General features: G+C 38.5%; 1 protein-coding gene across 1 annotated transcript in view; it reads right to left on the bottom strand.

The window, feature by feature from the left end:
• Positions 1–23,705, bottom strand: part of Anks1b (ankyrin repeat and sterile alpha motif domain containing 1B) — a 471,928-nt gene that overhangs the window by 300,974 nt on the left and 147,249 nt on the right. Inside the window, exons 2-4 of the mRNA XM_028783036.1 lie at positions 20,448–20,528; positions 11,278–11,434; positions 4,060–4,356 (exon numbers count right to left, since the gene is read on the bottom strand). Coding sequence (XP_028638869.1) covers positions 4,060–4,356; positions 11,278–11,434; positions 20,448–20,528 — 535 coding nt within the window. The remainder of the gene's footprint in view (positions 1–4,059; positions 4,357–11,277; positions 11,435–20,447; positions 20,529–23,705) is intronic.

Below are 23,705 nucleotides of genomic sequence, written 5' to 3'. Positions count from 1 at the left end.
AATCATCTGAAACATTTCTATCCCTTATCATTTCAAATAAGAAAGCATTGACTTAACATGAAATCAAAGTATTTTGTTAATGATTCAAATGGGCTGTAATTTAGAATTATTTAGAGAGGAAAAACTGCAGAAAACAAAATTTCCAGAGAGAATACTAATGCAGGGATACATTTCAAAGACTCTGGGAAGATGGCTCAGTGGGTAAGGTGGGTGGTTTTTTCAGAAGCAGAAGGACATGAGATCAGATCCCCGAGATGCACACAAAAGCTAGGTGTAGTGAGCCCCGCTCTGGATGTGAAGGGGCAGAGATGGGTCTATCCAGGGGCTTCTTGGCCAGCCAGTCTGATGAGACAGCACGTTCCAGGTTCAGAAAGCAACGCTGCCTCAACAGATAAGGTAGAGAAAGAATTGAAGAAGACATACTAACATCAAACTCTGACCTTGACACACAGGCTTGCATAAGGTAGGGCATCCATACACACATGTACACATATGTAAACCGCACACACACATGTACACTCACAAGGAAAGAATATGGAAAACAAACACATACAACCCAAATGGATGGAGTTTAACACTGCAGTTTTCAACTGTTTGGCTGCAGCAATGTAATGAACTTTCAACCCTCTGAAACTGTTAAACTTCACTCTTAGCCAGTGAGCATACCTGCAAACATTATCTGATATTAAAAAACACTTTAGAGTGAATCCAATGAGGGGGAGGGGACTAGTTAATTTGGGTAATACAATTAAAATCCTTATTCAAAAGATAAGAGGCAGTAAATGGAGGCTGGAGAAGTGGCTTAGTGGTTAAAACGCTGTTGATTTTGCAGAGAACCCACATAGACACTCACAATTCTCTAAATGGCAATTCCAGGGGAATATGGCGCCCTCTCCTGGCCCCTACAGGCACTGCGTACACATGGTGCACAGACAAATGTGCAGGTAAAGCTCCATACACACAAAATAAAAATATATTCTTTTGTTGTTGTTGTTAAGCAGTAAGTCATCCCCTCAAATTTTGAGGCAGAATGTCACTCTGTTGCTTAGACTGACCTAAAATTCACTATGCTGACCTTGAACTTGGGATCCTTCTACCTTGGCCCCCCAAGTACTGAGATTTCCACTGTGTCCCTCCATGTCCCACCAACAAAACTATTTTATAAAGTGGTCTGTGTGTGAGCAGTAATTCTAACAGCTGAGAAACCCATAATTCAACTTCTGTACAATTCTGTACAACTCCAAGTAATTCCATCCTAGAACACTACTTCTACACAGAATTTGCAGATTATATGTGAAACTAGGCTCTCTTATTTTTTTTTTTTTTTTACCTAAACTCCTTTTATAATTAGCATTCTCCTCTAATCTACGGGCAGAGACCATTTTCCCACTTAAAGAATTTAGGTGACCTTTGTAATTTGCTCATGCCAACCAAACACGGCAAGATCAGCAAAGTGCTAGGATTAAGGATAGATCTCAAGGGGACCTTGAATGTTTCCTTTCTCTTTCCTTCTTAGAACCATACTCTTGTCATGTTGGCCCTAACTGACCAAGTGCATCTTGATAGATAAAACCTTTCCTATCACCACACATGATGTCCACCCATCCTCTGAAAGAGACGGGTATCTAACTTACAACACAATATACACAGCATATGCTTTGGATGCAGAAACAGAAATAAAGTCAGAACTGAGACGGAAACTTCCTTCGTGTTGGTTAGCTTTCATAATGCCAAGTGTGCTGTGCAGGCTGCTGGGGAGAATTGTCCTCCACAGTCTCTCTAGCTGTGGACCCTGCATGCTGCACTACTGTGGTAATTGAATAAGAATGCCCCCCATAGCCTTGTATATTTGAATGCTTGGTCCCCAGTAGGTGGAAATGTTTGGGAAGGATTAGGAGGTGTGGCCTTGTTCCAGGAGATTGTTACTGGGGATGGGCTTTGAGTTTTCAAAAGTCTACACCATTCCTAGATTGAGCGCTCTCTCTCTCGCTCGCTCTCTCTCTCTCTCTCTCTCTCTCTCTCTCTCTCTCTCTCTCTCTCTCCCTCTCTCCTTCCCTCCCTCTCTCCCTCTCCTCCCTCTTCCCTCTTCCCTCTTCCCTCTTCCCTCTTCCCTCCTCCCTCCTCCCTCCTCCCCACCCCTGCCTGGTGGTTGCTGTCTCAAATGTGAGTTCTCAACTTCTGTTCCAGCATCATGCATTCCTGCTCCCGTGCTCCCCACCATGATGGTCATACAATAAACTAATCCTCTGAATCTGTAAGTACCAATACATGTTTAGTAAGTTGCCTTGGTCATGGTGCCTCAGCAAAGCAATAGAAAACTAACTAAGACAACTATCCACCACTCATGCAAGATGTACCCACTGGTGTGACTGTTATAGGGGCAACCAACTACTCTCTGGCTGTTTACGGGAAGAATTCATGCCTGGTGCTGCTAGTGTGGTAACAGGACAAAGCAGGGGAACTACCATTGCTATTCTGCTAAACAGATAGGATGCTCTAGTCAAAATACCTTCTAAATAATGGTGCTTATGCACATACACTAGTGTTTCTGTTTACCTTCCTCAGAGAAGCTTCTTTTGCAGTGGGCAGTGGTAACTGCACAGACTTATAATTGGTTAAAGTCCTGGAAATAAGCGATTATTGATGGCTCAGCCATAAATGGGGCACTTATACCACCCCTTCCACGCCTCCTGAAATATTCCCAAAGAGGGGAAACAAAGAATGTGAGGGCCAGAGGAAGGGTGGGGCTGTGGATCATTGTCCTCCGGGCACGACATGGCCACTGTGCTCTTAAAAACATGGCAGCTTAGATCACCTGCACAAGAACTACATGACATTGGGCATGTGACCTTTCAATCATGGAAGGAGGAGGGGCTAACAAGACCTGACCCCTCCTTGGAGACTTTTAGGCAGCTAACAGTTGCTGATGGGAGGCACAGTCTAATTGCTTCCTGAGGATTTATATATAAATAGATAATGGTTATTTGGAGAAGGAGAAACATTTCATCAGTGGTGTGATTGCAAGCAAGTCGCCCATGTTGCTGTAAATCACCCTTCACCCTGACTCCTGTAACTAATGGACGTTCATTCATATTCTTCCTCCCTCCTTCCTTCCCCCCCCTCTCTCTCTCCCTCTCTCTCTCTCTTTCTCTTCTTCCATCCCTCCCTCTCTTCCTTACACACACACACACACACACATACACGAATATGTGCATGCACATAAAATAATTTTTTAAAACACTCAAATCGAGATTTTTTTTCAATACATTTGTTTCAGGGCAGTGATTGGTCACTACTTTGTACAGATGGTAAACTATATTGGAAAGAGACCCTAGAACTTAATAAGTAAATCTCAACTGACATTCTGGTTTTAGCAGCTGTGTCTGAGACAAAATTTTTAGAGCTAATTCCTATTCTCTTCACTGGAAATTGATGGAACTTCCAGCCATAAGACCTTTGGGACCACTGGATCCTTAATGGGTCAGTGTGCTTAGCATTGTGAATATAATACTACAAGTGTTACTGTGGATATATACTAAATATACACTAAATATGTACTAATATACTATAAAATACATTGTGAATATATGCTGAAAGTATTAACAGCTGAGGCTGGAGAAATGGCTCAGGCATTAAGAACACTTGCTGCTATAGCAGAGGACCAGCTTTGCTTCCTGGCACCTCATAAGGCAATTTACAAGTATATATGACTTCAGTTCCAGCAGATCCAATGCCCCGCACCAGGCATGTACACACAACACAGTTAAAACACTCATATACATAAAATAATAATAATAATAATAATAATAATAATAATAATAAATCTTCAAAGAATACAATAAATAAGAACGTTAAAGTCATTCACTAAGTTTTGCCTCACTTTAAGTGTGCCAGGCTGTAGGTAAAACACCAAGAAAGAAACCAATGACTCATGGTACTACCTACAACTTCCATCTAATAATTATCACACAGATAGAACATATGCTTTAAATCCCCTCGTGTTCCCAAAAGGGCGCGGGACAGCAGCATCGCCTTTAAACGCACGGCTTCCAGACTCACTTGACAGCTCACGTCCATCCCCGCCTCCAGCAGCACCTGTACCACTGCCTTGTGACCATTGCGGGCTGCGAGGTGGAGCGGCGTGTGCTTCCGAGTGTTACAGCTCATTAAGTTTGGGTGTGCACTGATGATCATCTTCACCACCCTTAGCCGCCCGTAGAGTGCTGCCAAGTCCAGCGGGGTCTCCAGTTTGCTGTTCCTAATCGTGGGGTCCGTGAGCTCTTCTAGGAGAACGGCAACTACTTCCGAGTGTCCGTATTGCGCTGCACAGTGGAGGGCGGTTTCGTTCTCATTGTTCTAGTTGAGGCGGAGAGACAAAAGACACGTCTTCAGAAAATTAATTAGCCATCGAACTCTAAACACAATAATTTAAAACCTGGCATGTGTGAAGATGTGAATTTAAGCATAACCTATTTAGTGAAGAATATCTAAGTGGATTATATATTTTTAAAGAACTCATCACTCACTGCATCAAAATCACATCTTAGTTTTACCACTTCAATATAAAAATATCAGACTTCCCTATATCACATAGTCTGGCTTCCAAGAGTGATTGAATGGTTTAGCCACACTGGTCAGTAGCCCTGCTGGGATCAGATGGCCAGCATTCCCTGAATTGCACAAGCCTCTATGACATTTGCTAATAAGGAAGATTAATAACAATTATGGCATACTTTGAATGACTGACTTTGTAGACTAGAGTTGAGGTGATAAATTCCTGATAGCAGACTTACAGAAAAGATACCCAGATTGTTTCAATGTATTTTCGATAAATAGAAACCAGGGGCTTTTGCTACAAATACTATGAGTAATAAATATGAATCATTACTTCTCTTCTTTGCAGAAATGATGAAAACTCATATCCCTAGGATAAGATGATAACATCCTTTTGAAAACATGGGTAAGAAACAGGCCTAGGCCCACACCTAGGCAAGTAGCCAAGGATACAGAGCACAGCATTTGCAGCTGATAAGAATTCCTATTGAAAAACCAATGGGATTTTTCTAGAAATTTAACAAGATTTAAAAAAAATTAACAAGGCACATTGACCCTTCAGACAATTTTGACAATTAGCATGAGGAGATGGGGGTCTTAGTGTGTCCAGAGGTGGCAGAATCAGTTGAGAAAACTGTGAACCAGAAATACTAACGACACAAGTGAAAGATCTTAATTAGGGCTCCAGAGGGAAAGATCAGCCGCCATTAGCACAGTTAACACTCAGACATTGGAGGTCACATTTTATTTATTTTCTCGATTAGGCCTCATTACAAGATGGGAGGCTATCCTCACCACTACCCTCACCTGCTGGGGGAGGCACTGAATAACCGAACAATGGGCTTCTGATTACACAGCCATTCCGTGGTGTGTAAGGGTATCGTGAAGTTTGAGGTTGTGCTTTTAGCCTCTCCACGGTTCCGAAGCTGTGGAGCCGCAGCATCCCCTTTGATGTGCAGCTAAGACTCACTTGACAGCTCCATGTTCCAGCAACACCTGGAGAACTGCTCTGGTACCACTGACCACAGAGATGGGAAGTGATGCGTAGCAAGTAGCCCAGACCCATCGTCTGAACTATCAACATAGATGACCTTCTGTCATAGCAGCGGTGCCCGCAAACACTTGCTAAACCACTACAAACTTTTACAAACGTTGCCTCATTAACTTTAACTCTTACATGTTTGGTATTAACATATCTAATTCGTGGATAGATAGAAAAATGTCACACTGCATCTCAGAAGATCAGGATCTTTTGGTACCTGTCAAAACCTAAAGCCTAAGTTCTCCCTGACTCCAAATGCTGCTATACTGTCAAAGAAGCTCTGAAAGTATCTTACAATTTTCCAGAGACTTCACCCAAAGCGTACTGAGCTAGGAGGAGCTGTTTCTTAGACAGTAGCTCCTCCTGAAACAAATGAAAAAAGACAATTTAAACTCAAACACATCTTAATCTTGCAGGACAAATAAACAAACACCCAAACAAAAGTAAAACAAACAAACAAAAAAAACCCAAACTAAACCAAAACAAAACTAACAAAAAACAAAGGATGTGCTGGATCAAAGAAAAATGCAAACCAGTAAATTAAACAGCTAGAGAAAAGATTTGAGAACTTAAAAAAGAAGATGTGGTTGGGTGGGGTGCAGGAGGAAGGGCTTCTTATTTTGTGTGTCTACTATCAGTGCAGGGCAATGGGAGATTAAAGACAGACAGACAGACAGACTAGCCTACTCTTTAAAGACAGTGGATGAAAGCTGGGGGTCAGACAAACAGAAGGGAATCCACCTGAAGATGTTTCTTGCATTGTTTGTATAAGAATTAACCTTGTGCTTAATTTAGATTTTTTTACTATCATTTCTGTCCCTGTTCATAAAGACTGACTGCATACAGTCTTAGACTTCCTACTTTGTTAAATCTGAATTTTCTACAAGCTTCATGAGAAGCCCAAGCTTATTACTCTAATGCATAAAAATATGACATAAAAATATGCTTCCTGGCCAGCCCAATTTACCCTTGGTCTAAAAAGGGCTGAATCCCATTTTTCAAACTGTAATATCTCTCTGGGAAAAAGAAAGGCCAATTATGAAGTAATGAGTCCTCAAAGATCTCTCTACTTTTCCACAGCCCTTAGCCTAGAAAATAGGATCAAAATTGTAAGTTCTTCTAATAATACCAAATTAGTGCTGTTCAAATCTCAGGAGAAATTATCTCCATCATTAAAGACCTATTTAGGAGACAGTGTTCTCAGGTTTTTATCCGCAATCAACACATGCTTGGGCTTTTATCAGTGGAGACTACAACTGTGGGGTATCTTTAAAAAGGCAAGATTATATAATTGTGTCCAGGCTCACTAACAGTCCAAGAAAGAAACATCTAATTTAAAACGTGTAGACTATGATGGTGTATTGATTAACAATCGCTGGCACATCTATAGAGAACATTCTTTAAAGGTTCTGAGTTCTTCATTTTTAACCAAATAACTAGTCCCTGAACACATAATACAGGCAATGGGTAGAAGAAGGAAAGAGCTGACAAGCCCCATTTACCAAAAGACCTGAGTTCTAGCAACAAAGACAAAGTACTTTCCAGATAAGGATTCTCTGACTTTTGCCCCAGTAGTAAATTAAAGAGAAAAATAAGGTCAGGGCAAAGGAGTGTACACAGAACACACAAAACACGCAAAGAAATGAAAATAATGCCATTCTTTCTCCATTGTCTCCACGTAGTACCAGAATTTGCCTTTCTTCCACCTATTTATTTGTTCATCATCTGTGACCAACTTCATAAATGAGCACTGAACCCATGCCACACCCACCCTTCCCTTCCCCCTCTCACTCCTCCCCTCCTGCCCCTCCCTACCAAATCCATTACCCCATTTAGCATTCCCTGTGTATGCATGTGTCTGGGGCTGTCCTTCCCTGTTTTCTGCCATGGTCCTCCTCTGCATCGTGGCTTTTGTACAAAATAGAACGGTGAACAGGATCTACCTGGAAGCCTTAGCACACCCCTCACCCACAATTCACTAGATCCCTGAGCAGTGATCATCTGTAGGTAAGAACACTGTCCTCTCTATAACTACATGGTGTGGTTCATAAGCCAAAAGATTTCAGGCCGGGTTTTTTTTTTATAAACATTAAAATGCAAGACTGGCCAAATTATTTCCTAAAATGGGCTTCATAATACTTTTCATCTGGATGTTTTATAAGTTCAGTAGGAGCCCGGAGTTTATTTTATAGCATAAAAGATAAGATACAGAAAAACATGTTCTGCTAACTGGTGTGAACACTTATTGTAAGTATCAACCAACAATATTGCAATGCACAGTCTCAGTTCCTGATGCTCAGTGAAGGTCTGACACGTTAAATGGAAACCTCCAGAAATACTCCATAAGTTTCGAATAACGGGCTAATCAGCGCATGAGGAAATCTTGAGCTGTTCCACTCCGTGTCTCTCCTGATGAGAATCATCCTTGGTAACACTTAATGCTCATCTGATTTATCTGATCCAACGTGCCGCTCCACAGCTTGCACTCAGGCAACCCTTGTGTCACTATATGACCCAGAGCACAAAAGGGATGCGACAGACAAGGACTATAGAGTGAAAAACAGAAGGACGAATAATCCCTGACACCACGTGGCAACACAGCAAAAGTATGAAAAAAGCAGTAAGTGGGATTGGGGCTGAAAGTCTGGGGCTGGAGAGATGGCTGAGTGGTTAAGGGCATTCACTGACTGCTCTTCCAGAGGTCCTGAGTTCAATTCCCAGCACCCACATGGAGGCTCATAACCATCTACACTAGGATCTGATGCCTTCTTCTGGCATGCAGGCATATATGTAGGCAGAATACTGTATACATAATAAATAGATAAACAAACAAAAAAGAAGTCTATTGAAGATTCATAAAACACAATATAAACATTAGCACTCTCCCCGAGTAACAACAAAAGCATTTTGAAGTGGAATAGCTTACAAATGCTTTCCCCAAGAAAATCTGAAGCAATACATGGAAATATTAGAACAGAGGTTTCTACCAAGGGTATTGGACACCTGATGAGGGAACAACCATATAAGAAGTCAAAGATCCTCTTCAGGAAGTACAATGAAACACTAACCAAGGGGCATAATATCAATGCCATGACTGTGGAATTGGCTAAGGGCCTGAGCTATGGATCAGAAAACCCTTTTTAATCATTGATTCCATCTCTTAATGGATGCATCCTGGGCATATTCTTCTTCTCTAAGGTCATGGCCTCATCCAGGCAGCAGCCAGGATAATCCCTACTTCACCAGGCTGTGACAGGAATCAGTAAGGTAATGTAGATACCGTGGCTTGCCTGTCACGGGAAACTGTAAGTAACAGGGTCTAGGAAAGCAGCATTAGTGTGTCAGACCTGGACTCAGAATTTAAGTCTCAGCTCAGGTTGCCCAGAAACATGTGGCCTTAACCAAGTTACTTAGCTTAACTGAACTCTGTTTTCTGGCTATAAAATAGGAAAGATAATTTCACTTCTGATTACTAAGTAACATAGGGAATTAAGTACCGTTGCACAGGTGGAAGTACTTTGAACAATGGCTGATTTTCCTTAGTCCTCATTAATGTGGATTTTCATTCCTTCTGCTACTGGTTAAATACATGAACGTTTCTAATTAGCTGAAACATTTCTGCACCATTGTGGGGGGAGCTAAAATTCAAGCTACTGATAAGAATAAAATCAGCAGTTCTGAGTCTCCCAGAGGTATTGGTCTAAAGTGGAAGGGCAAATTTAGAACAAAAAGTTTCAAGACAGTACTGGAGGCCAGCTCAATCGCTAGTTGCTGAGATGCTAAGATGCTAAGGGCTAGATGCTAAGCCCCAGTCTCATAATACATTTAAAAATAAAAAGCAGGCATGATGGCACAGGCTTATAGTCTTGGTGCTAAGGAAGCTCACCAGTCAGCCAGAAACTCTAATCAGTGAGCTCAGGTCCCGAACAAAGTGGGCAGTCACACAACTGCGTTTGCATGAGTGCATGCACACACACACACACACACACACACACACACACTGACCTATACCTTCTCATGCACATGCATGTACAGCCACCACCACCACCAAAGCAGTCTCAAGAAGTGTTTGTCTTGTTGCCACCAAACCACAGCACATGGTAATGGAAATGAAAAAAAGAATTTCCACTTCCAGTCTTCTTAAAAGGATTTTTTTCATAATTTGATCAATTTTCAATATTACCAAACTCAAGTGCTTCTCACAAATTATTCCAATACAGTTACACCACTTAAGACTTTCAGCTTTCAAATATAAATACACACTGTACGATTCTTACTTTTGTGTCATTAAAAAAAAAAACATTTTGTTTACTTGAATCAACACCCTTTTCTTTAACCTTGGGTTGTTTTTCCACTTTGTTATTTCAGGTTGGCTATGTGCCATGCAGACAGTTTTAAGGATAACCACCAGATGGCTCATCCTGTCAATGATGTAAGTTCTGGGATCTCAGGAACAGAATAGGATTCTCACAAATTCCCTTTTAGCATATGATGATAAAGATAGCCATATCTGTCATTTTTAAAAATACGTGAATGCATCCTAATTTTGAAAATCTACATTTCTGTACCAATACAAGCACAAAATTTGATTGTCATAAAAATTAATGAGATGCTTTTCTGACAAATAAAATGCTTTTGCTGATTGGTCATTTCAACATTGAACTGGGGTGAAATTTTTTTCTCTTTACTTTTTTTGTTTCAAGATAGGGTTACTTTTCATTCTTATTTCCTCTTAATTTCAGGCAAAGGTCTGCAAAATGTATAGCTATTTGAACAATAAGGTAATTGCCCTTTAATTAGAAACTCTTGCCTTATAGTGATCTATTTACATTGGCATTGGACAGCAGCCAGCCTGCAGCTTAATACTATGGCTGTAATTCAATTGTTGGACTGCATGCTGGTTTTCAAATATAGTTTTACAAAATGGGAACAGTAGGGGGCATTCAGAGCTCAAGGTGTCTGTTACACTATATCACGAGGCCATATTTTCCCTCTGTCAAAAACGAACTCTTGTCTGCTCAGAACTGAAGTCCTTTCTAAATATGTTCATTGTTTGTAATACAGATATTATGTTCTTGTTACCGTTCTGACTATCTAACATTATTATTCTCTGTGGTGCCCAGCTTACTCTAGACATTTCTGTCTCATGTGTGCACGTTTAGAGGAAATTTTTAACTTACTATGAGATTAGGAACTGTGCACGCTGTATTTTACATATTCCCCCCCAAAAAGTATACTTAACTGTGAACATGCTATGTAGATGGGGAGCATTAGGCAACTGATGGCTATAAACATTGTTTTAGCATTTATAATTTTATTAAGGAACAATAATTCTCATACACACATGGATACTATTCTATCTTTAAGTCCTCAATAGACTTAAAGTAGATGCTTCTATATGGCAGGCAAAAATTTTACAATTATTTTCTGTATGAGGGATTTTTCTTTTTAACAGAGTATCATCCCAAATGCTTTAGTGCCTGTGCATGATACCCAAACCCACAGTGTCTGTGCATCATATCCAAACCCAAAGAATTGTTCAAATTTCTCCTTTAGGAAATTCAGCGGTAGAATGATTGTGGGGCAGAGAACAGATAAAAGTGATCAATTTTTCAAAGTGGCTTGGCCTTTGCAAAACTTGAGAGTAAATTACGGCATGAGCAAACACTGGGCGAGTGCACCTGTTCATTGACTCTGGAATGTGAAGGTCCGTGGTGGATGAGAATCTTCACAATCTCCACGTCTCCTTTCCAGGCAGCCAGGTGAATGGGGAAGTAGCCCTTGTTGTCTGCTACATTGGTTGATGCCTCGTACTGAAGTAGTTTGAGAACTATGTCCCTGAGGAAAAAAGTAAACCAAAAAAGAGAAAACAACAGAAAAGAAAATATGCTGAACAACACATATTTTATCAGACAACTGTGAATGCTTATTAGAGGCTAGCTGGCATTTAAAACAATTATTTAAGGCACTATAATTTGAGATTGGGATTAAGAGTTTCTACAGTTGACACACTATTTTACTTACTTAGAAAATACTCAAAGCCCTCCCAAGACACATCCAGGCATACACACACACACACACACACACACACACATACACACATGCACAAATGGGTGTGCATATACCCGGATCATGAACTAACCAATAAAATTATTTAATAGAATGCATTTGGAATGAATATATATGTATCATTTATATATATATATATATATATATATTTCATTAAAAGAGTAAGTCAATTAAAAGCTACATCATTACCTCCTCATATTTCATGACTGAACTGTCTATCCAGATCACTCATGTCTGAGAGTTAGCCTGAAGTTAAAGCTGAAGCTATAAGCAAACTCCGTGTTTCCAGAAACTAAGAAGTTTATCAAATGCCAAGGTAAATTGGGGGGGTTTTATATATCACCTCTAGCGAGAACTGGAATAAATGAATGAATGAATGAATGAATGAATGAATGAATGAATGAATGAAGATGTATACAAAGGAGAAATGTAGGTGTGTGGGTAAGGGAGCTACCAACCTAAGTGTAGTACTAGATCACTACTAAAAGCCAGAATTTGGTAGCTACTCAGCCACAGCACATAACCTGACTGAATAATGATCCATCCCATCTTCCTCTTTCTCCTCAGGGCCCAGGAAGTGATCCTAAGAATGAAATTCATCTAAGAGAGAACTTCCATCACTGATGTAATCCCCAGTAAAGCTCACATGCTACCCACAGGCTTCTGTATTTAAAACCCACCAGACTTCCAGAGTAGAAACCTTCACTGAAATAACCTCAAAAAGAACTGGATAATCATTACTGAATATTAGACTGAGCTTCATATAAAACAATACAAAACTGTGATTCTGAACAGAAGTTGTATTTCATCTGACTGCATTGAGACACAGATTTTAATAATCCTTACATGAAACCCCAGACAGACACATGTGTAAAGGCAGGCAAAATACTGATGAATACACAATTATAAACTAAAATCAATCCTTAGGGTTAAAAAAAATGAATGAATATAACAGAAATGGCCATTTAAAAATAATGAGGTTAGAATCCTAATATCACAGAAGAAACAGGTATAATGCAAAAATAACAATAAATGGTTAAATCTACTGCCCCAAATGTGGCCCAACAATCAGATAGAGTTGCAACATACATGCAATTGTGTGTGTAAGAAAAAAAGAAAACCCAAGAATATGTTGTAGATATGCTTATGTGTTCTGAGGAATCTTCATCTTCTAATGATAAGATTTCTGAGAAACTAAGACACGAATTATATCTCTTTTAAGAGCTGGTTGTGCTTTTGTATACAAAAAGATATATAATATGAAAAGAGATATAACATACATATATACTATGTATGTATGTATGTGCCCATGAGCGTCCATGTGTGCATGAGTAAATGTGGAATGACCCTGAGGCCAGAATAAATCAGAACCCTGGAGCTGGAGATACAGGTAGTTAGTTATCAGCGGCTCAATGTGGGTGCTGGGAACTGAACTCAGGTCCTCTGGAAGTGTTTTTAACTGCACCTGGGCTAAGCCATCTCTCTAGCCCAATAAATTATATCCTAACGTGTCTTTTAAAAAGTTATTATTTAACAAGATCTGAATTTAGAAGGCTGGGGATTGACTTAGCTATGTCACCTTACCTAACTTTTAATTTCAGCACCGTTTTCTTTTCTGGAAAAGACAGTAGAAAAATAAAATAGCTTCTGCTGATGATGCATGGTAAGACTGCTAAACGGGAATCACAAAGGTCACGTGATAACTGGTCATCCACTATGTAAGCAGGAGAATCCGCATCAAATAAGAACAAAAACGGGTGGAGTGAAATTTGACATTTACTCCGGTCACATGATTTTCGTCATCTCTACCACGTAAGAGCTGTCCTGGAGTCTTCAATTCTGAGATAAGCAAATAACCACACTGAGGTAAGAAGAATCCAATCAATAGTTAAGAATAAGAAAAAACCCAGTAAGAGCCAGAATTGGGTTTTACGTTCTAAATCTTTTGTATTATTGACAAGTGTAGAGAAACAAGGAGCAAAATGACCCCCTTATTCTTTTCCTTTTTTGTAAAGTAACCCAGCCTTGTGTATTTCATCACAGTGATATAACACAGACTAAAATACTTTCCAAGGGGAAGAGTAAAAAGATTGATGGGATGAAACCTTTAATTTCCCTTTACTATCACCAAAAATTCAGAATCTATTCTTTTCCTTGAATTTTGTTATTTCCTAATAATATACATGATAAGCATTCAATGTTTATCCAGAAAATTTATGATACATTGAAAAAATGATCATTTTTAAACAGTGACTTATTTTGAACATTTGTGTTGTATACATAACATAACCATTTAATACCTGGGTCAGAAAGGAATAGTCTATATGTTTATGTCATAAGAAGAACATAGCTGAATACTATCTTTTTAAATTTATTACATTAGTTTATTTGATGGGGGACACACATGTGGAGGTCAGCGGGCATCTTGCCAAAGTAGGTTTTTTCCTTCCACCCCATGGGGACAGGAACGTTGAACCTAGGCTGTCAGACTCGATGAGCAAAGCCTTTACCAGCTGAGTCAGCTAGCTGTCCCAATCACTCTATGTAGCACACGTTTAAATGTGTTTACTCAATTTCTTTGTGTTTCTACAGTAGTTTGGCATTAAATCCAGGGCCTTGAAAATGTCAGCATGTGCTTTAGCTATTATCCCTAAACACTGCTTACTTTCCTCTGAGGAAAGGTCCTGCCAAACGTAAGGAAAGTCTTTAACTCTTGTCTCAACCTCCCAAGCACCTAGGAGTAACATATGCTGCTCCATAAATGTGCGTATCTTTACATTTATTAACTAGTGAACCGGCTGAGTTCAGAATCAGCTTGAAAACACACTTTTTAAATATAAAGTTTGACTTTTAATCAAGTAAATACCTGGCAGTTTTACTGAACTGTAAAAACAATAAATACTATCATTAATAAACTGTCATTAGTCTTTCTTATGGTGATCTAGATTTGTCATACCTAATGTTAATTAAATGGCCTTTTCCATACAGGCTCATTAAGAACAAATTACATTTTAAGTGCTTTCTATATCTAAATTTGAAGAGTAAACAGAATAGTAGCTCAGTATTATTACTTTTTATTTTCATTTATGCTGAATGTAATACCTTATTCAGGGAAGGCAAACAACTAAGGATGTTGGCTGTGTCTTGTTCCTTGCATTAAATATTAAGTTACACTGTTCTTGTCTCGAGACTAGGAAGCACTTTACAAATAAAGTAACAATGGTTCTTATAGCCAGCATTTGATATTGTAATCCTAGGTTAATAGTGTAACTTAGCCATAGGGTATACACTTAGCAGGTACAAAACCTGAAATCAATGCTACCATGTCCTAACTTGCTTACAGACACTCGAGGAGTGTGTGTGATGACATTGTAAGAAAACAAAAACAAAACCTGAGTGCACTTCATGAGGCCCAAGACTGTCAATGTTAGGCCTAATAGAGTTTACCTTTGTCAGAAACCAACACACACACACACGCACACACACACACCAAAAAGGGTGTCTGAAATTCTAATATAAATGTGGTAGATGGGCGTGGTGGTTTGAATAGATTTGGCCCCCATAGACTTATATGTTTGAAATGCTTGGCCTATAGGAAGTACTACTATTAGGAGTGGCCTTGTTGGAGGAGGTGTGGCCTTGTTAGCGGAAGTTTATCACTGTGGAGGCGGGTCTTTTGAGGTTTTAAATGCTCAAGCTACTCCCAGTGTGAAACACATCCAGTCCCATCCTGGTAGCCTGCAAATCAAGATGAAGAACATGGGCTCCTCCAGCTCCACGATTGCCTACATGTGCCCATGCTTCCTTCTATAATGATAATGGACTAAAAGTCTAAAATTGTAGAAGTGTTGTCTTGGTCATGGTGTCTCTTTACCATGGAAACCCCAACTAAGACATGGAGTGACAGAAAAAGTAATTTTATTGCCAGAGACAAGACAAAGTATCAAATTAAATCAAAAGTATTCCAACTTAAATAATTTAATTATTTTGCATGTGATATATGTAAATTCAGGTAAAAAATACAAATTTTAAAGTATTGGGTTTTTTTTCCACTCTCATTTGCACTAATGTTCTGATGAATATGGAAACATTTCTGATTAATATTAAATATCTTTGAAGAAGTTTAGAGTAAATTCTAAGCAAAATCAAAGCACTTGGTTGTGCCAACTTTATTTTTTTTCTCAAGAAGATTTTATGCAACTTCATTACAACTGTGTGTTTATTTTATTCTAATGTTTGGCAGTAATCTCAAAATAACAGCTTCATCTGGTTGCAGAATTAACTAACCAATGAAAGTTTCAAACCTCAGAAGGCTAGACACCAGACTTCCCAGAGGCCACCTGCTTCTCTTTAAAGCAAATAAAGGCTCAGGTGTGCTGGGCACGCCCAGAAGACTGGGGGGACATATGGCCCGCTCTCACTAAAGCTTCTTTATAAAATAAATTCACGCTTACAATTTCAAGATTGTGAAGAAAAAAAAAGATCAATTAAATCAAAGGGGTCCTAGCTATTCCAACAACTCTGGGTATCTGGTTATAAAAATTTTAGAGCACTCCACTTTTATTTAAAAAAACTAAGAAAAAAATAAATCAAAACTACTAATAGCTTCCTCTGTGGATTCTAGCTCCAATTTAACATACAATTTAGATTACAGACACTAGAGTCTATAAGATATTAAGTGCTACAAGAGATAAAATGGAAAGTATTTTTAACTCCACACACGCCATATTACACGCCACGCATATCCCCAAGGAATAAAGATAATTTGTTGACATTTTTATTTTTCAAGAGTATGCAAGTAGTATCACAACACATCCAATAGGGCCTAAGAAATAAGACTTAAGAAAATAAGGGGCAATTTCCTAATTAGAGAAGGGGAATAAAATAAAATTTAAGTACTTAAGTTTAATAAAAATCTTATTGAGAATGGTAAATTAAAAAAAAAATCTAGGCATGTGATCCCAGCCCTTGTAAGATGGAGACAGGGGAAGAGTGAGTCTCTCAAAGACAGCTTGTAAAGAAAGACAAGAAGGAAGGGAGGGAGGGGGGAAGGGAGGGGGGAGAGGGAGAGAGAGAGAAGGTAAGAGAAAGAAAGGAAGGAAGGATGAAAGGAAGGGAGGGAGGGAGGGAGGGAGGAAGGAAGGAAGGAAGGAAGGAAGGAAGGAAGGAAGGAAGGAAGGAAGGAAGGAAGGACAGAAAGAAGGGAGGGAGCAAAACAGAGAGGGGCCTAACAAGGGATCTACAGTGTACCTCGGGAGCTGAGGGCTTGCCTAGCATACATGAAGTCTTGATTTCCACCCCGGGCATTTATTAACTAATTACTTAGAAACCAAAATAACATAAAAGAACACAGGGAGGAAAAAAAAAGTCAAACAAGAAAGAGGAATGGAAGAAGGAAAGCAAAGCAAGTAGAGAAGTATGGAAAGGAAAAGACATGGGGGAGGGGGGCAAAGAACAGACACTGTTATTCAGAAGAGAATTAAGGGATTGATGCTTAAGTGTAAACTGTTGATAATTGTCTCTAGTACATTTTGTCCTGTTGACCATGATTTTTCTGCCATTTGAAGGTAATAACTTTCTATTCTTTAATTGCAAACGGCCCAGGAAAACACCAGTGGAGCAAAACTTCTGTTGTGTCCAGCCTGGCTGACGAGGATGAACCGTTCTGTATTAAATGGTGCATCACACGGAGAAAATGCTTCTCCATTTGTGGATTAACTAGTGCTGATAAACAAGGGCTCCGGTAAAACGCACCAACAGGGAGGAAATGCTCTCAATCTCCAGTGTGAAGGCTTAGGGCTGCTCACACAAGGGAGGAGGGGAAAAGTTACACAAGGAAAGCAAAAGAATAAGACACAGGACCCTGCTGCATGCTTCCTAGCTCTGTGTGTGAGTCGGCAAACTCTAGCCTGGAAATCACATTGACAGAAACAATCTGGGAACCACAACAGCAACAAGAATGGAATATGCTTTTATATTCCCTGCTAAGGTGTGCTAGAGAGAAATACAACATAATAAAGCATCAATGACCTATGCTAAGTGACAATAGCAAACACAAGAAGTATCGGCCCATTCCACCTTTTATGATAATTTTCTCTCCTTGAAATAACTTTTTTTAACCTAAGACAGTATTAGTTAGGATTCTGTGGGAAAATACTAATTGATGACATGGGAAGATATCTTACAAATACATAACGTTACCTAGAAAATCCAGAAAGCGGTTAAGTACAGGAGGAGGTAACGTGGAAACCTGATAAAAGCATAGACCTGTAAGAAGAATGCTGAGTCTCTGTACAACCCAACCTTACAATACAAGTGGCTAGTTCATCATTTATCTAAAATGGCTGGCTTTGTCCATCTATCCAGTAAGTGGGCTTGGGTAGGACAAGTGATGTCTAAGTGTAGAAGTCCAAGTAATTTAAACATCTAAGATTCAGGAAACATGCATTATAATCAACATTTCAGAACTATACCATCACAATATAACACAATATGTAACATATATATCCAAACTGCAACTGAAAGATCGGTGAAGACTAGCTAGCTAGCCAGTGCATTTGATACACTCTAAACTGAAACCTAAAAATGCTACTAATAGCACATATTACAAATAAACAATTAGCAAGTTAGATAATTTTCCAATTTTTTCCAAAGTATATGCATAGGATGATACTGAGAAAAATGTTACTAGAACATGGCTAACAAATGATCTCATTGGATAAAATCAAAGATACTTAGGTATGGAATATCTGCAGTGAGTGGGATGCTTACAAATACCTAGCTGAACCCGATTTTCTTCATGCTAATCTTAACAATTACCGCTGGGTTCCTTTAAATTATCTTCACTTTCTATGTTGGTAATAGAAACAAACAGGCATGTTTTCCCGGGCCATCGTGTGTAAATCAATAATGTTCAGTAAATAAAATTTTCTGAAAATTTAGAAAGGCTGCAAGTCCTAACTTGCTTTCAGACTCTTGAGAAGTGACATTGTAAAAAAAAATAAGAAATGAGTGTAACTCAGCGTTGACCCAGAGATGGTAAATGTCATGCAGGCATCAGAGACTTCATCTTTGCCAGAAACCTGAACTCTGAATGAAAAAGAAATGTCATTATTTGTGGTCTGGACTGATTTAAATTTGCCTTGGAATCTGATCATCCTGATACAAGAAGAATAAAAACTAATTTCACTTGTGAAGGAGACCTGTGACCTAAACACAGGGATTCCCATCCACCACCGAAGTTTGCCTGAGGCACGGGAAGGGGTCATGAGACTGAAGCAAGGTGGGGATATTCAGACAAGAACCGATCTTCAAAAAGAAAATAGTGACAGACATGCAGACATATTTTCCATTCTATAGAAAAGCAATTTAATAATAAATAAAAATCCTGTCAAAACAAAGCACTCTAAGCTAGATGGGATTTGATAATACAACATAAAAGGAAACGGATAAAAACAAATGTGATTTAGCAATCCAATACTAAAAATATAAACAATGGGAGATCAAATTTGTAACAGTTAATGCAATTCAGATGATTCTTTAAATGTACTGGTGAGGTTAGATTTATATACATTTTAAGAGAAAAACTGTAAGGGTAATAAATAATGCAAAAATGGAACGGTTTATTTTTTTTTGAAGTTAGAGATTTATGTCCACCAAAGTAATGATCAAGTATAAGTAAGGCCTGTGTGCTTCAAATTTAAATAAATACTAGGTGGGAAGAAACAAACGTGTGTGTGTGTGTGTGTGTGTGTATGTGTCTGTGTGTGTCTGTGCATGCATGTGTGTGTATGTGTATGTGTGTGTATGTGTGTATGTGCCTGTGTATACGTGTGTATGCGTGCGTGTGTGTGTATGTGTGTCTGTATGTGTGTGTGTGTATGTGTGTCTGTATGTGTGTGTATGTGTGTGTGTGTGTGTGTGTGTGTGTGTGTGTGTATTCTCTTGTAGCTCAGGATGCCCTTGAACTCACAAAGTAGCCAAGGATGATCTTGAACTCCTAATCTAGTCTGTGCTTCCCAAGTGCTGGGATACAAGCATGATTTGATGACCACATCCCACTCAAAACTCTAAAGTGAAATAAAAAGAGTCAAGCCTAGGAATCAACTTGCATCATATCTGCAAAGGTAAAACAAAAAGGGAAAGGGGGAGACAGAAAGGGGTACATTTCTCTTAAGGTAACAAAAGACAGAACATCTGTGTCACCAAGAAGATGCATCACATCTTAGCAGCAAACCCTTAGCTCACCTACCTAGAATACAGATATAAAGTGCTGGTTGTAGTTATATTCTCTCTCATGCCCCATTGCATAAACTATCATATTAATTAAAACATTAATCTCATAAGATCAAACAGACTAGAGTTGAGAAAAGTACTCATATATGACAGAAAACATCACATAAGTACCCATGGCCTCTAGTGGCAGGACCACTGCAAGAGTCCACTCCTGTGTGGAGTGGGAGTAAGCGAAGTTCACAAGAAGGTAAGCAGTGGTGTTTTATCCTGTTCTTTCCCTAAAACTACACAGGATTAACATGGTCCCCGCTTCTATCATTCCAAAGTGATACTGTTTACTCCTCCTTTGAATTGACACTCTGAACACACTCATGCTCAATGATACTCCCTCCAAGCTTAAGTTATCAGTATTATCATCTGGTGCCTCCTTGCCAAATTGCCTAGGACCAGAAGTCTCGCAAAATGAGAAAGGCATCGACAGATACAGTTAATGTCATCACATGTAACCAAATCCAGAAAACACCCAGTCCGGATAAGTGCCACTTACTTATGTCCATTTAAGGCTGCGTGGTGTAAAGCGGTGTAACCCGAACTGTCTGTGCAGTTCACATTGGGACCTCGCCAGATGCTGCGAACAAAACACAAGCGCAGAGTTAACAGTTACGGAGTCACGCTTTCAAGAGCAAGAACCACATAGTCACGCAGCAGGTGGCATGTAGCATAGGAAAACTGCAGTTCTGTATGAAATGGATGGCGTCTTTCATCTATAACCCAAAGAAAAACTTCATTTATTTGACGTAGAGAAATTCAACAGCAAGTGTCAGCATCATCAAAAAAAAAAACAGATTGCAGAATATATGTTCACTGCCATGCATTAAAATTGGGTCCAAAATTTCCCTCTTACTGTCTATTATTACTTACGTGTTAACACGCAGGTGCATGTGGTAAAGAATAAGGATCTGTGACATTTGCCTCCACTCTTTTAATGACCAACCCTGACATAGAGGAGATTTATGTGCACTGCAACACACATTCACATTATGGGAAGACTTAAACTGCTCTTGTTCTATTGCTGCCAAGAAAATGTATATAAAAGCACAAGAAGATCCCAATAATTATGCTTTTACCATTGACTTTACCATACAATATATTCTGGAGCTAACATGTGACTACGTAAAACACTCATTTTATACTTGATCACTGCAATTAAAGAAATTACTTTTAGCCTTTGGAGACAATAAAGTATTGAAAGACACTTGCCTAAGAGCAGACAGAATGACTTTATCTAGCGTTCATGCTGATATTGAAATTAAAAAAAAAGATATTAGCTGATGACAGATTCACAATCATGAAATATTTATAATGCATTAGCTCTAGGTCACATATTAAGAGAAGCACTGAAAACACAAAATCATAATCAATAATCTTGTCTTATAAGAGCATAGTCTGACTGGGTGCGGTGGCTCATGGCTTTAATTCTAGTACTGGAGAGGCAGAGGCAGGCAGATCTCTGAAAATTGGAAACCAGCATGGTCTATACAGAGGTTCCAGGACAGCCAGGGCTACATCTAAGTCCTGTCTCAAAAGGAGAAAAAAAAGTCTAATGTAGATAATAGATATGATATGCATTCATACATGCAGGAAAATACATAAACAGATATACATAAGTGAATACATACACATATATACATACTGAGAGAGAGACATTGAAAGAGAGATTTAATAAAATGGCCCAAGAAAAACCTAAATTACTGAGCTGCTTGTACAGCTAAATGTAGACTTGCCTAGCATATGCAAGGCCTCTATAACACACACCCGAACACAGACACACACACACAGAGAGAGAGACAGAGAGAGAGAGAGAGAGAGAGAGAGAGAGAGAGAGAGAGAGAGAGAACTAAGAAACCTCAATGATTTTCTTAATAGAGAAGGAAGACCTGCTCTAAATGAGGTTGCAACACACATAAACCAAAGGCAGAAGGGATCATTTCATAGTCATTAAGGGAACCTCTTGACAAGAGTACAGAATAATCTTAAGTAGTTTTTAATGCATATAACAACAGATCTTCAAAATACATTAAATAAAACCTAGCTCAACTGCAAAGAAAAAAATATACCTATGCCTGAAAAAAATTAAACCATCTCTCAGTTGATGAAATAAAAAGAAAATCAGTATGAAACTAAATAATATTATCTACCAACTTGACCTAACTGGAATTTATGTAATGTTTTATGCCATAATAACAGAATAATAAAAGTTTTTGCAAGTAAACTCAGGATATTTATGAAAACACAGCAAATCATGAAACAGAAAACAGTCCCAATATACATGAAAGTATTCAAATCAAGAAAGATATATTCTCTAACTACAGTAAAATCAAATTAAAAATCACTCACACAAAAGTATCTGGAAACCCCAAGTATTAGCAATGAAGTGACATCAAAGTCAAAGAAGATAATAAAAAAGAAAATTGCAAAGTATTTTATTCTTAAAACACAACACACTAAACTTTACTTACTAAACTGACTTAAACTTTACATGCTAAAACTTTCCATATGCAACTAAAGTGTACCTTAAAGAACTTGTGTCACTAAAACAGATTGAAATGAGAGGAAAGGCTCAAACTGATAACCTCAGCTTCTATTTTAAGAAACAGAAAAATGGAGCTGGAGTTTGGCCATTAAAGGCTCACAGTCAATGCTTAAAAGGCTATGAGTTTCATTCCTAGCACCCATAGAATCTAAGTCTGTCGCCACAGTTGCCCTGTTCTGCCCTCTGATGCCACCTGTACCACACATGGCACGTGTGTGCACACACACACACACACACACACAGAGAGACATGTACATGCACACACAAACCAGGAAAAGAAATTATAAATTGTATAACACATCAAAAAATCCCAAATAATCCCATGTAAAATAGCATAAATCTTGAATACATATTCTCCAAACGGAATATAGAAATTGACAATAGGTATATGAAAAAGCATACAATTTCATTAATCATCAGATTTCATCAGTAATCAGTTTCACTAACCAAAAACAGTATGAAATATGAATACAACCATTAGGATGGTTATTCTCATTCTTTTCATAGCTGTTAAAAAAAAAAAACTAAAAAGTGCTTGTAAGGGTTTGAGGAGTAGAGAGTGCCTATATACTGCTAGCTAAAATGTAAAATGATATAGTCACCATGAAAATACTGTGGAAGTTTTAAAATAAATTAAAAATAGAACTTCATATGGCCAAGCAATCACACTTCTGAACATATACCAAAATATGAACATCATGGCAATAAAGATAACAACACTCTTGTGTGCACTGGCGGCATTATCCACCAATAGCTGAGATAGTCAAAAAGCCTAAATGCCTGTCAACCAACAGATGACCAAACCAAATGTGGCATACACATATAATTAATGTAAAAGGAATAAAGACCTTGATGCTTGCTAATTCATTCACTATGGATTAACCAGGGTATGCAATGTTACATCACTACTACAGTAGGTAACTATTATCTATCTGTATACTCCTTGAAAGTTAACAAAACTATACTAAGTGAAAAAAAGTGAACTACAAAATATTATATTTGACTCAGAATCCCAAATGTTTCTTATGCAATAACCCCTTCACATCTGTATAAGACAAATACTCTTATTATTCCCATTGAATAGATGGGAGATATTAGCATTAATCTAGAAAATACATAAAATGTCTCAGTCTCTTGGTTATGATTATATGCAGAAAAAACACATACAAAGGTACATTTAATTCATTTTTTTCTTTACTAATTTATTTATTC

The sequence above is a fragment of the Grammomys surdaster genome, unplaced genomic scaffold, assembly GCF_004785775.1.
Source record: "Grammomys surdaster isolate TR1022 unplaced genomic scaffold, NIH_TR_1.0 958, whole genome shotgun sequence".
Taxonomy (NCBI): Eukaryota; Metazoa; Chordata; class Mammalia; order Rodentia; family Muridae; genus Grammomys; species Grammomys surdaster.
Note: the sequence above shows the minus strand (reverse complement) of the source record. Positions and strands in the feature narration are given on the sequence as shown.